The sequence below is a fragment of the Anarhichas minor genome, unplaced genomic scaffold, assembly GCF_050575085.1.
Source record: "Anarhichas minor isolate MPS153535 unplaced genomic scaffold, ASM5057508v1 ptg000055l, whole genome shotgun sequence".
NCBI lineage: Eukaryota > Metazoa > Chordata > Actinopteri > Perciformes > Anarhichadidae > Anarhichas > Anarhichas minor.
Genome location: NW_027466501.1, coordinates 1,184,583 through 1,197,508, shown reverse-complemented (window position 1 = coordinate 1,197,508; position 12,926 = coordinate 1,184,583). Strand labels below are relative to the sequence as shown.

The window sequence follows — 12,926 nt, the reverse complement described above, 5'->3', positions numbered from 1 at the left end:
GACCTGAGCGGGAACTCGACTTCTCGCTTTCACTATATGCATTGTTGTGGCATATTTTCATCAGCAGTTTAACAGCAGGAATAGAATCATCATCCAACACACAGGATCTGCTGTAACATCCAACTTCCCCCTCTGCTGCGGAACTGCAACAAGTCAGCAGAGTAATGTTGGAAAGCATTCCTCCAACATTAGTGTTTATTTCAATATCTGAAGAATATTTCTGTAAATCAAGAACAGCAGCCTTTTTTTTTTTTTACTGCTTTACATTCATTTTGTGCACATAAAATTGTGCTTGTTTTCAGCATAAATTACTTTGACGTAGTGATTAGCTATGGTCTGAGAATATGATATCAAAGAGCTCCCACTCCGCCACTTTTTCCCAGATCCACAAACATCCTTTTAAATGCCGTTAATAAACCCAACGCAACGTTTATGAACGGACATCAAAACACATACACGAAGTAAGACGCTCCAAGATAATGTTTTATGTAAATCACGTTCAGTCACTGCTTGATTTAAAATGCTGTCTGGACAGGGAGGTGGAACTATCGCGTGACCCGAGTGCGCGAGTCTCGCGGAAGCATCGTTCCAGCCGTCGGAGCGGCAGCAGAGGGAGAAGGCTGTCCCGCGGAACCCCTCAGTCCAGTCAAGCATGTCGCTTCTGCAGAGACTTCTGCTCCCCAAACACCGGAGGCTCCGAGGTTACCAATGATTTCACCGACCGGCGGGTAGAAGCGCTTTTGTCGAAGTAAAGGAAAATGTCTCGTTGGACTTGGTGCCCGCTGCTGCTGCTCTGTCTTCCTCTGGCTTGTGAAGTTCAAGCGCAAGTGGAAAGTGAGTTACTAGCACAGCAATTTAATGTAACGCTACTTTCACTTTTAGGATGTTATTTATCTTTCTCAATCTTTAAAACCGATAAGTATTGGGTTATATAGTAGCTAACGTTAACATTGTGTAGCAGGGAACGTGTTAAATGCGGTTGTGTGACTCCTTGATGCTGCATGTAAATCACTGGAGTATCACTCTGTTGAGCTTGTTATTGCTGTGTAGCTTTAGCTAACGTTAGCTAGCAGTGAAATATCAAATTTTCTCACGAACCTACTCAGGGTCATATGTTTATTTAGTCCAGTTTAACCCCCCTCAAAAACGCATAAAGTGAATTTAATTCAGTTATATAGTGTTTTTGAGAAAGGGTGTATGTTTTACACATGTTTAACAGAGTCTATATCGGTGTAAGGAGATGTTGTGGGGGGGGGGGGGGGGTCATCACAGAGCAATTCTAACATAACTTGTGTATAGTATGCCTGTGATATTCACATTGGGATGTTAATAGAATATCAATAACTCCAATGTCTCTGCTGTAGGGTGAAGTCACAGATGGCGGCTGAAGTAACCGGTGATTTATGTCACTTTCTGCAACTAATTTCCATTTCCTCAGGGTGGAAAAGCCTCTCAAACTTATGAGGCCCGCTGAAATCAATCCGAGTGGTCTGTGAAAGAGATGAGGAAGTGTCACAGTGATGAGTGGGAGAAGCTGCTTTGGTGAAGTGTGATGTTTGATTGACAGATGTTTAAGCATCACGTAGTCAGTTTAATATGTATATATTTTTTAATCTATTGGTCAAACTACATGTGCTTCTCAGATCTCATGAGTGGACGGTTGCTGTTTCAGCGTGATCATCTGAAGTGATCATGGTACAGTGTTGTTATGTGCTTTTCTGCACATTCCCCTTCAGATAGAGAGTTAATGGTTACTTAAGAGTGAGTACATCCATAGTGGATTCATTATTACTGTTTCATTTGAATAGAGAGGAAAGAAAACAAAAACAGCATTGACGTAAGCACATGATCAGAGGATGATCGGCTTCACTAATACCGGCCAGTCCAAAGGTTTTCAGATAAAAGTGGAAGATAACGTCGGAAATCACGGAGGACTGACAAATAATTAGTTGTTTTACTGAACGTTACAATGGTAATGTAGTTTTTTTTGTATATATTTTGAAGTGTTTTTGACAACAAACCTCCTAAATGAGCAGCTGACATGTTAGCAAGCAGTTTTGTAGGCCAGAATTTAAAATAATTGTAGCCCGCTGCAATCTGGACATTAAAGAAGTTTATACAGCAGTGTTTGATTCTTGTCAAGCTGTTGAAGAAATACCTCATTACTCAACACAGAGCGCACTTCTCCATTCAGCTTTTTTCTTCTTCTGTAAGATCCTCCTTGATGGGCTGCTGACCTGTCTTCAGGTCGCCTTCATGGCAAAGCACCAGCTGCTGTCTGCGACCTCAGGGAACAAACAGTTTACTCAATGTTGCCTGGTGTTGTTGCTCGGAATTTATAGGCAGCACGCTCCAACCAATCCTCCACAATAAAAGCATGTGATCAATCAGACTTTTCTCCTCTCCGTCGCAGACCGGGTGATTTTCCTGCTGGGAACCTTCCAGAACGTGAACGTCTCCCGCAACGAGACGGTGCAGGCCGTGGTGTCCCGGATCGCCCCGGACGTGGCTTACGTCACCCTGCAGTTCCACACGCAGCACCGCAACGCCACGCTCTCCTACACCAGGGTGAGAAAGTGCTGCCAGACACTTTTTTTTTTTTTTTTAGCTCCGACTGTTGCGGTAGCACCTGTGACAGACGACTGACGGACTCTCCCCTCATCATCTGAAATATGATTTGCTTTCTTGCCAATAGTTATGGGAGAAGATCGATACCACTCATGTCTACACACTAAATATAAAGCTTAGCTTAGCATAAAGCCTTTAAATAGAGGGAGACAGCTACCCTGGCTCTGTCTGAAAGAAAATCCATGAAACTGATCAAGGCAAGGTCTGTGGATTATCTTGAGGAACCGGGTCATGATTTCTATTTAGATAATTTTTCGCACTTTGAGCGCCACAAGCCGAGTTCCACAAAGTATTATTATAATCGAGAGAAGGCAGACATCTCCACGGCCGATAACTCCAACACTGGGCAACTCACACCAAAACCAGCTAGATTGATAAACAGCACTACGGGTAAGAGGGGAAACATGTGGTTTTTGATTTTAGGGTGAACTATCCCTTTTAAGAAACAAATATTTTTATAGCATCACAGATGGGACAAATATTTTTTTAAAGAACATCCTTTTTAGTGAAAAAACTTCAATAAGGTAATCATAAATCATAAGGTCCCCCTGCATAGATACAATAAAAAAAATAGCAACATAATGTGAGCCTGTTCTTTTCTTACATGATAAACAACAATCGGTCTCTATCTTTTACCTGTCTACCATGATAACGAGCAAGGCAGCTTTTATTTTAGTCAGCTGCTGGAGGTAAATATTTGTTCATCTGGAGGCGGGTGCATTGTGGTGCTGAACTGAACGTGACTGAAATCATCTGGTGCACACAGCTCACTGTTTTCAACCAGCCGCATCTTTTACCACTAGCTTAGCACCACTAGCTTAGCACCACTGGTCTGAGAGCACACACTGCTGGCTGGCATGTTCGTCACTTAGAGCATGACATGGCTCTAAGTGGATGAAAGCTCAATGGTGTCAAATGCATAATGTTCTGCTAAATCAGCAAATCAAACGCCTCATCACTTTTCTAGAGTTTCTCCACATCCTCAATCGAGTGATTCTTTTAGTTGTGACAGTTATAAAAAATAAAACGGTAAACTGTGAAATTGGAGGTATGTAGGAGCAGGCAGTTAGTTCTACCTCTGATGGATGAATGAGGCTTTGTGAGCGAGGCCGTCTGGCCCACTGAGAGGAGTGGCAGTCAGCTGATGTGCAGTCCACTGGTCATGAGCGGCAGACAGGGCGGCCCTGAGGGAAGCCTGCTGGCGTCGGTCCCACAAGTCTCAGGGGACAGCTCGGTTTGGGTCCACGCTGGGAGGGGGTTGGGGGCTAATTTAGTTTAGCTTTATTTTGTTTCCTCTGTTGATGGAAACGTTGGAAAACAAGAGAAAGCCAAACAGAGTTGAGCCTGTTGACGCAAATGGACGTCAGCGCTCGAGATGGAGCCGATCTCTATTTCACTCTCCCTTTATTCTTTCATCGCTCCCGCTCACTGCGAGTGGTAAACCACAAGATCCTTCTTTTAGTGTTTGATGTCATTTGGTTTATCAGCCAGTGCTGCTCATGACTCTCCATTTCTACTTCCAGCTAACAATCCAGATGCATAAAACTCTACCAGATAAACGTCAGCATGTTTTAGATGGATATTGTACTTCATACTACATATAACTGGACATTCAGAATGCGGATCACCGACCATGTTTACATGTTAAAAATATTCATTTTTTTTGCCCTTGTGACAACAAGAACGGCGATTCTGAATATTGCCGTACTCTGAATAACAGCGGCATGTTAGTGTGCATGTAAAGGTAATCACTTCGGTATGCGTTTCACTACCTCTGTGGTGTTTTTAAATACAATCAGTGTAAAACCACACCAAATGGAGTCTCACTACCCACTCCAGCGCAACAACAAGACGAGCTTCACACAATGGAGTTGTTGTATGAGCGGTCAGACTGAGAGTCGTGTGTGTGTGTGTGTGTGTGTGTGTGTGTGTGTGTGTGTGTGTGTGTGTGTGTGTGTGTGTGTGTGTGTGTGTGTGTGTGTGTGTGTGTGTGTGTGTGTGTGTGTGTGTGTGTGTGTGTGTGTGTGTGTGTGTGTGTGTGTGTGTGTAAGTGTGTAAAATTCTGTAAAATTCTGTTCTCCCTTTCTCTGGCATCCCTTTCTCTGGCGTCTCACACACACACACACACATCACAGTTACTTTGTTACCAGTCGCTTCAACCGTTTGTTCTACATTAGGTAACACGCATCCTATTGTTGTCAGAGAGCTAGTTCATGTGAACTGAGAGTTTACCAGTTCAGGACTGCGTCACACGCTTCAGACGCACACACACACATTCGGTTAAATGGCTGAACATTAACAAGGTATGGCTTTAAATTAGCACTGTAATTTATTATATTTATAAATTGAAACAACTAATTTGTTTTGGAAGATTCCTAACCCCATTTCTCAGCATATTACAGTTATTTATCGATATCTGATACCATTATTTAAAATAAATAAAAACTCTGTACATTTATAGATCTATGTATTTCTTATGTTGTAATGTTTACGTGAAGCCCGATGCTGCCTTACAAATACAATAATGATCTCAGTCACTTCCACACAGTGAGGCAGACGGCTTATTAATCAAACACTGGTCTTGGATCAGTACTCGGTATCAGCTGATGCACAAAGACCAGGTCTCAGTGTTGGGGCTGATACAGTCAGATAAGGCTCGAGTTACTTATTTATATCTAACTAAATCCCATTCAAATGTTTTTTTAGGGGTCTATTTCATCTGCAAGCTAAATACACACACACACACACACACACTGCCTGTGAGTAGATGCATTCATTGTTGGTTTCGGCTTTTCATGGGATTTGAACATCAGGCCAAGTGATCTGTGAGCTCAACCTTTGGACTGATTTGAACTTCTTACTCGCTCTGCCAGTGAAATGAATTAATTCCCTTTATTAGCAACTAATGCAATTTGTTCTGAATAAGATTCAATTTATTTCAGAGTATGTTGAGGACACAAAGAGTGGAAAAACATGTTGTTGACTAGTTGGTCAGCCCGGTCTTATCATGAGCTCAGCCGTTGTAGAAATGTCACTGCCTGTAGGAGTGCAGCCTGCAGTGAGTGAGGCGTACTACGGGTTGATTACTCAGTAATCCATTAAACAAAGAGCCAAGTGTGTTATTTTCAGAAGAGAGAATATTTCAAGTTAATGCTGGCAGGAGATTGTCTCAACCCCCTTTAGTTACATGTATGTCCCCCTCAGGATGAATTGTAATGTCCTTAATCTTTCCTCGGGCACCTGACTGTTTTAAAGTGTTTTTTTTGCTCGTACTGTTTATTTGCTTTTGCATTTTCCCGCTGACGAGGTGTCGATGTGTCCGTGTGGTTTCAGATGCCAAGCCTGGGTCTCTCTCTGACGGCAGTGGACTCGGGGCTCCTGTCGGCCCTCCAGCCGAGCCAGGCGTCCCTCTCCTTGTTTCTGTCTTCTCCCGACGAGGACACCGTGGCGGGCACCGGGGTCATCCTGCCGTACACCAGCAGCGGTACGTCTGCTGAAACACTCAGCTCCTCTTCTGATGTGTGCCGCTCTATCCGAGTCTCGCGTGAGAAGTCAGAAAAAAAAAAAACAAGGAAGTTGCAGCTAGAAGAAGCTTAGAGACACTCAGTTGGTGGTAAACCTTTGACTTAAGGGAAGCTCGTGCCGACCATGAGTGAGCGCTGGCATTGATTGAGCGTGGCTGCTCATATGCCGTCCTAGTGTGTTGAAACACCCCAACAACAAGTCATCCTGATATGGCAGGGTACCACTAAACCCTCACATGCCCGACGCAGCAGCTAATAAAGAATTTGATCTCTTTTCAGATCCGGTCCCTGGAGCTTGTAACACGGAGTTCGACCTGGACGTTGACCCAAACGTCTATATCCTCTACAACCTCTATGAGACCACCATCCGCTTTGCCCCGGCAAACTTAGGCTACGAGAGGTAACGCAATAGTATGTGCTCAACTTCCTGTTGGGCTTGTTTAAACCCCGTCCAAAAACAAATCAGGACCTGTAAGCCAAACCGCCTCGCTGTTGATGTCTCATGATCTCTCTCTTCCTCTTCTGCGGCTCAGAGTACTCGCTTCGTTTTCTCAACAACGTCTGTTATGTGTCACAAAGCCGTCTCGGTGCAGATAAACAGAGGACTCGTTGTATCATTTCCTGTTGTGTCATTCATTACCTGCCAGTCTGGAGCAGCACAGACTCCACTGTTGTTAAAACTCTGGTGAGGTTTCGGTTATCTGAATGACGCTTTCTGATTTCTGTGCTCGTTGGGCTTTGTGGAGGGAATATCTTGTCGTGGGACAATTAAGAAATGCCAAACCGTGTGCATAAAATGTGTCAAATTGAGTTTGCAGCTCATTACCAACAGTGGTGTGGACAGATACTAGGCTCTAGGTTTGTTTGGTAAGCAGTCGGTTCACTTCAGTTAAAGGTTTTTTTTAATATTTCATATCAAGTGATTTGTCTTTTTTCATTAAAGCAAATTTCTTTAATGAATATAAGAAGTTGTGTGGATTTAGAATTTGAATGTCAACTTTATGAATACAGCTTTGAACTGTACGGTACAGCCCTGCTAACAGGAAGTGATGCAATAGCTGGTGGTGGTTGAGGTCCAGCTGCAGGGTTTGTGATTCATCTTCATAAAGTAATAAGAGGTGTTCCTCCAGCTGTCTCGCATCCATCTCCAATTAGTTGACTTCTGTTCAAAGCAGCGTCCTTCCTCACAAAGCCAGTTCAACTTGTAGCCGTACAGCAGTAAGAGGCAGGTGTCCTGGATCCACGGAGTGCACATGAGCAAGGCACTGAGCCTTTCCCTCATTGCTAATCATACTAGAGGAGAGCCTCAGACAAGAAAGTCCATCATATACAATAACATAATGAGTTATTATAATAACTGAAGGCAATGTGATTTGTTCTGGCTCTCCATCAGGGGAGAAACTCCTCCGGTCTGCGACCAATCGACAGAGACCAACACGCGCTGGCGGCTGCAGTACGACGTCTACCAGTACTTCCTGCCTGAGAACGACCTATCAGAGCGCAGCCTGTTCGGCGGCATTCAGGCCGTGGCGGACATCCAGGGCATGACGAAGAACGGCAAACGGGTGGGACACCACGAACACCACCGTCTTTCTAGCTCTCATAAGAACATGTTTAACGAAAGTTATGGCAAGTGACAGAAGTACAACAGCCGGCGTGCTGCTCGCTAACTTCTCCCCCCCGTCCCCCCCCCCGTCTCCCTGCAGGTCATGACGCTGTTGTCCTCAGACATGAGCACGGCGGTGTTCAACTCCATCCCCGGTCAGGGCGTCATCTACTCGGTGGTGGTCAGAGACCCGCTGATGAACACCTCGGCCTCCTACGTGGCCGTCCACACCTACGCCTGCAGCTTTGTTTCCGCTCTGGACGGCTGTCAAACACTCGGTGAGCTGCCGCGTGTTCCACATCCCCGATGTGTCGCTCACTGGTTCATTACTCCGACGCTTGTGATCTTACATTTTCAGATTCATTTATTGTTTTTGCTTTCATCACACGTGAAACAAAAAATGGAAACAAGAAACAATCTGCCAAACGTTAGCGGCAGCTCGGCTCGCAGCCCCTCCAGGACGTCCCGTGTTTATTCTGAGTGTTTTCAGGTTTTAATCACCGGGTTTGTTTTGGAGAGGAAGAGACCTCTGCTGATAATTCGGCTCCCGTTAAAATAAACACTGAAGAAATCCTAACTAGGAGAAGTTGACCGCAATGGTGGTGAAGACATCTCCCATGACCCTGTGCTACTCCAAACCGTCACCAAACTCTCTAGTTATTGGTTTGATTGAGAGACCCCATGGGCTGAAATACGGCTTTCTGCAGAGGTTAAGGAACGCTGTGAGAGAAGGTTTGACCTTTAGCTACTCGGTGAATGAGTTATTTTATGATTTTGTTTTTAGGAAAGATCTCTACAAAGATTTTCTTCACCCTCGCTGGCTTGGCCGGCCTGTTTGTCTGTTTCTTCGGGCATCGATTCTTTAAGTGTGGTGAGTAGCATCTCTTTGTGTCTTTATTATTATTATTATCATATATTATGAATTACCCTCGTAATACTAAGCCATTCGTCCATTCATACATCCATTATCCGGGTCCTGGGCTTAGCAAGGTGATCCAGACGTCCCTTACCTCAGCAGCGCTTTCCGAGGTGTTCCCAGCCCAGACGAGATCTAGAACCCTTCCTGGGGGCCTCTGGGTCTACTCTGGGGGCCTCTGGCCAGACAGAAATCCTCTTCAAAAAGGAGGCGTCCATGAGGCAGGGGGGTCCCACGGGAGGGGCTGAACCAATAGTGATTCACAGACCCTTTATCAAATCGGCCGGAAAAGAGTTGTAGCGAAACTGGGGCCCCGTTCTGGAACCAGACCTGGGACTTATGTGTGTTGTAGTTTACGTTTTCATCTAACAAAGCCTGCTGCCTCCATGCTTGTGGAATCCATACAGGACAGCTCAGCCAGTTCATTATTCTGTCAATGAGATTCAACACTTGAGAATCCAGCACCGTGTTCTGAAGCCTGAGAAAACAGAGCTCCCTATTTTTACTCAGACTGCAGTTATGTTTTAGCTTTTTCCCAGAACCAGTTCACTTCAGGGTCGACAGAATAGATGAGTGGGGGTCAGATGTCGTGTTTGTGAGTCTTGAACTTCCCCACATGGACATAAAAGAAATGACTCAGACGGGAAGCAAAGCTTTGGTGTGCACACTACTTAATCTCCTGTAGTTTATCTGCAAGTATGCGTAGCTAGACTGAATATCCGGATCGGCGCTGGCCTGCCTCTCCTGTGGTCTCCTCTCCTGTGGTCTCCTCTCATGTGGTCTCCCTCTCATGTGATGCCGAAAGGTTTGTTGCTCTGTGAACCCATGACTGATCTGCCGCCGCTGCCAGTGGTTCTGGAAGATGCGGTGGGTTTATTCTGTGCAGACTGATCCGAGTCACGTCTGTCCTGGTTCTACTGTGACGTGTGAAGTCACTGCATTTAGTTTACTCTCTCTCTCTCTGTTTCTGTCACGCAGAGCTGTTTTGCATGGGATTCAGCTTTGGGGCGTTTTTCTTCTTTGTGCTGATCACAAGGACCACAGACCTGGACTATGACAGTGAGTCGTCCCCCCCCCCCCCACACACACACACACACGCACACTTTGATCATTCTCAAAGCTTTCTGCCGGTTTGCATGATTACAGCCAGTATGTGAGAGTCTGTGTGCGTCTCTCTGCAGTCTGTCTGGCCTTGTCGGCGGTGATCGGCGTGGTGGGCGGAGTCCTGCTGGTGATGAGCTGGTGGCGCTGGGGTTCCGTCATGGCCTGCGTCGTCGTGGTTGGACTGATGCTCGGCTTCCTCGTCGCCTCCACGGTCCTCTTCACTCCTCTCGGTAGGAGAAACCTGCCGCCGTGACGTCACTGTCTCTTTAACACTGTTGCGTATGATTTATATACCAAGTGTATTGGTCTTGTTCCAGGTGACCTCGATCTGTTCAGACACTCGGATGTCGTTTTCTGGGTGACCTTCTGCTGCATCATGGTCGCCGTTCCGCTGTTCTTCGTGCGTTGGCCCAGAGAGGTAACAGATCTGAGAACAGTTCAGAGCGGAGACGGCCCACTGAGGGTCTGTGTCACGTGGGTTTCAGTAGAACACTTTCTGTGTGATTGTAACATTTTACGCAAGATTGTTGTGCAATGAAGGTTTAATCTAAAAACATATCTTGTGTGGTTTATAATAATATATGTTATTATTACAGCACACATCCAAACAAGAAGCACAGTGAAATAAGACAGACATAGAAAGAACAAAGGATGGACGACAGTGACAGAGTCGCACACATTTCCACGTATATGTATATTTTCAAACAAATATAAATAAGTAGACTACAGATCAAATCTAACAGGATGTAACCATCTCTGTGACTTCCTGTGTGTTCTCCAACGAGCCCAAAAGCGCTTCAAACCACTGAGGAGCTTGTTGATGCGTAGGATTTAGGATCTTTACTTTGGCGCCATCTAGTGGTGGTATGACAGGATTACACAGTGATAGACAAAAAGTGATATTTTCTTTATGCTTTACAGCCAACCGAATCCCTCTATCTAAATAAAAAAAGGTAAGAATGAAAGAGTGTTTCTCATTCATCTTGACCAGAGATGTGTTTTGTGTTTCTTTGACACCAGGGAAACATCGTCACGTGCGGCGCCGTCGGTGCTTACGCCGTGATTCTGGCCGTCAACGCCTACGTCTACACCAGCCTGTCCTTCATCACACTGAACATCCTCAAGCGCTTCCTCAACAACAACTTCAATGCCGTGTTCACCGACGTGCCCTTCCAAGCCATCGGTGAGTTCACAACTTTAAAAGAATCTCAGTGACTCCAATGTTTGGTCTCATCTCAACACCGTCTCCTCCTCCTCCCGTCGTCCAGACTACGCCATGATCACGGTGTGGGTGGTGCTCGGCGTCGTCGGCGTCGTCCTGCAGCTGTACCGCGAGCGCACCCGCCCGTTCTTCCCGCCCAGCCCGTACCTCATGTGGCTGCAGGAACGCGAGCGCCGCAAGACCAACGTCCTCGACCCGAGCCACCACTTCCCCCCGCTGCCCAACCGCCTCCTGGCCAGAGTGCGGCAGCTCACCAAGAGGATGGAGCCGGCCGGGGAGCACACGCCTCTGCTCCTGTGAGCCGTCTCTGGGGGGGGGGTAAAGAGATCCCTGTGCACTGCGTATTGTACTGGAGAGTTCTGGGTAATCTGGAGGAATGTTGTCCCTCATAACTGGTGCTGGGACTTTAACCAGCTGACTGGAAGACGGTCCCAGTAGGAATGCATCATAAATAACACAGAGGGGTTATACCACTGACTCTGCTGGTGGATTTTTAAATCCCAAAAAAGGTTTTTTTGTACAAAGACTGACCTTTTTTTGTTTCCCTGAACGCCACTTTTATTTAACACTATAAATCCCTGAAACTGTTCAAGAAGATGGTTCTTGGACAGATTTAAATGAAGAATACTTTGTACCGTAAAGTTGATTTTTAAACTTTTAACAGGTGAAGTGTATGTGACGATTTGATGTTTTAGACTAAACTCTAAGTGCCGTTTAGCCCCGAAAGTTCTGCAGGAGTCACACAGGTCAGTAAAGTGAGGATGCGCCTCACAAACAAGCCGCAAAAGCAAAACTGACTAAGTGAATAAATATTGCAGGTTTTTACACGTTTGCCTTCACACAGAAAAAGAGGAAAAACACACTATTTCATTCACTGTGTGAGAATAGTTTGTTTTCCTTTTGTTTGGACTGACTTTGCAGTCCGGTCAGTCTTATTGTTATTTGCACACTGGATTTTAACGTACTGGCTGTGACGGTGCTGAGTCATTAACCTGTGAACGTGTTTAAACTGCCGCCTGTGTGCCGGGACTTTTCTCAAGGTTTCACGCTCAGCTTTTAGCCCACAATGCACCGAGACCAGACTCGGTCTTCAAGCCTGTAAGTATTTTATTTGGCTTCTTTTTTTTTTTTTTTTTTGTCTGTGGACTTTTTGAAATAAAAAACAAAATGCAGACATGTTTATGAAAAACACGGCCTGTGGTTCTTTCCTTCCCTTAGCATTTAGAGGAAAAACCAAACGGCTAAATGGAATTCAGCCATCATTCACATTATTTACATCTGTGCTTTTCCTTCTAATAACAGCTGATTCCTTTGAAAAAACGAATTAGGTCTTGTTTCTTTCGTTATTTATCACGGGGATGAATAAAGAGGATTGGCTCGTGTGGTTTTTAAAAAAGTACATTTATTCCTCTCGCCTTCTATAATCCAATATAAAATCACAACATTCAACCACCCGAACTAACTCAACCCTGGTGTTTCTTTAACACCACTGGGGGGCAGCAGAGCACAACAGGCGACTATTGGAGGCCTGCACACCATCACAGGTGATTTCACTTGTTCGGATTAGTCAGATTATTCAGAGCTCTTTAGAAGATGTGGGTTCACTCAAATGTACAAAAAAAACAACTTTTAATGAGTCGTTCAGATTTTTTTTGTCTAACTTCAACTTTGAGTAAGAGTAACAAGGAACTTTAAGTACATTTTTCATAAACAAAATATGCAACTAGGTACCGTTCAACCTCAGAGGCTGAAAACCTCGTAACATACGTGAATTTTTATTTATTTTTCATGTTTTAGAGGCTGAAAACCTCGTAACATACGTGAATTTTTATTTATTTTTCATGTTTTAGAGGCTGAAAACCTCATAACATACGTGAATTTTTATTTATTTTTCATGTTTTATAGTCACTTTAACCCCTAGGATAT

At 44.9% G+C, this 12,926-nt stretch overlaps 1 protein-coding gene across 1 annotated transcript; it reads left to right on the top strand.

Moving 5' to 3' along the window:
- Positions 1-91: 91 nt before the first annotated feature.
- tm7sf3 (transmembrane 7 superfamily member 3) lies at positions 92-12,191 on the top strand. Its single transcript, XM_076076301.1, has 12 exons — positions 92-834; positions 2,414-2,568; positions 5,962-6,112; positions 6,432-6,552; positions 7,546-7,717; positions 7,859-8,036; positions 8,543-8,629; positions 9,653-9,733; positions 9,856-10,008; positions 10,096-10,196; positions 10,799-10,961; positions 11,047-12,191. The coding sequence occupies exons 1-12, from the start codon at positions 759-761 to the stop codon at positions 11,298-11,300; spliced, it is 1,692 nt and encodes a 563-aa protein (XP_075932416.1). The 5' UTR covers positions 92-758; the 3' UTR covers positions 11,301-12,191.
- Positions 12,192-12,926: the final 735 nt, after the last annotated feature.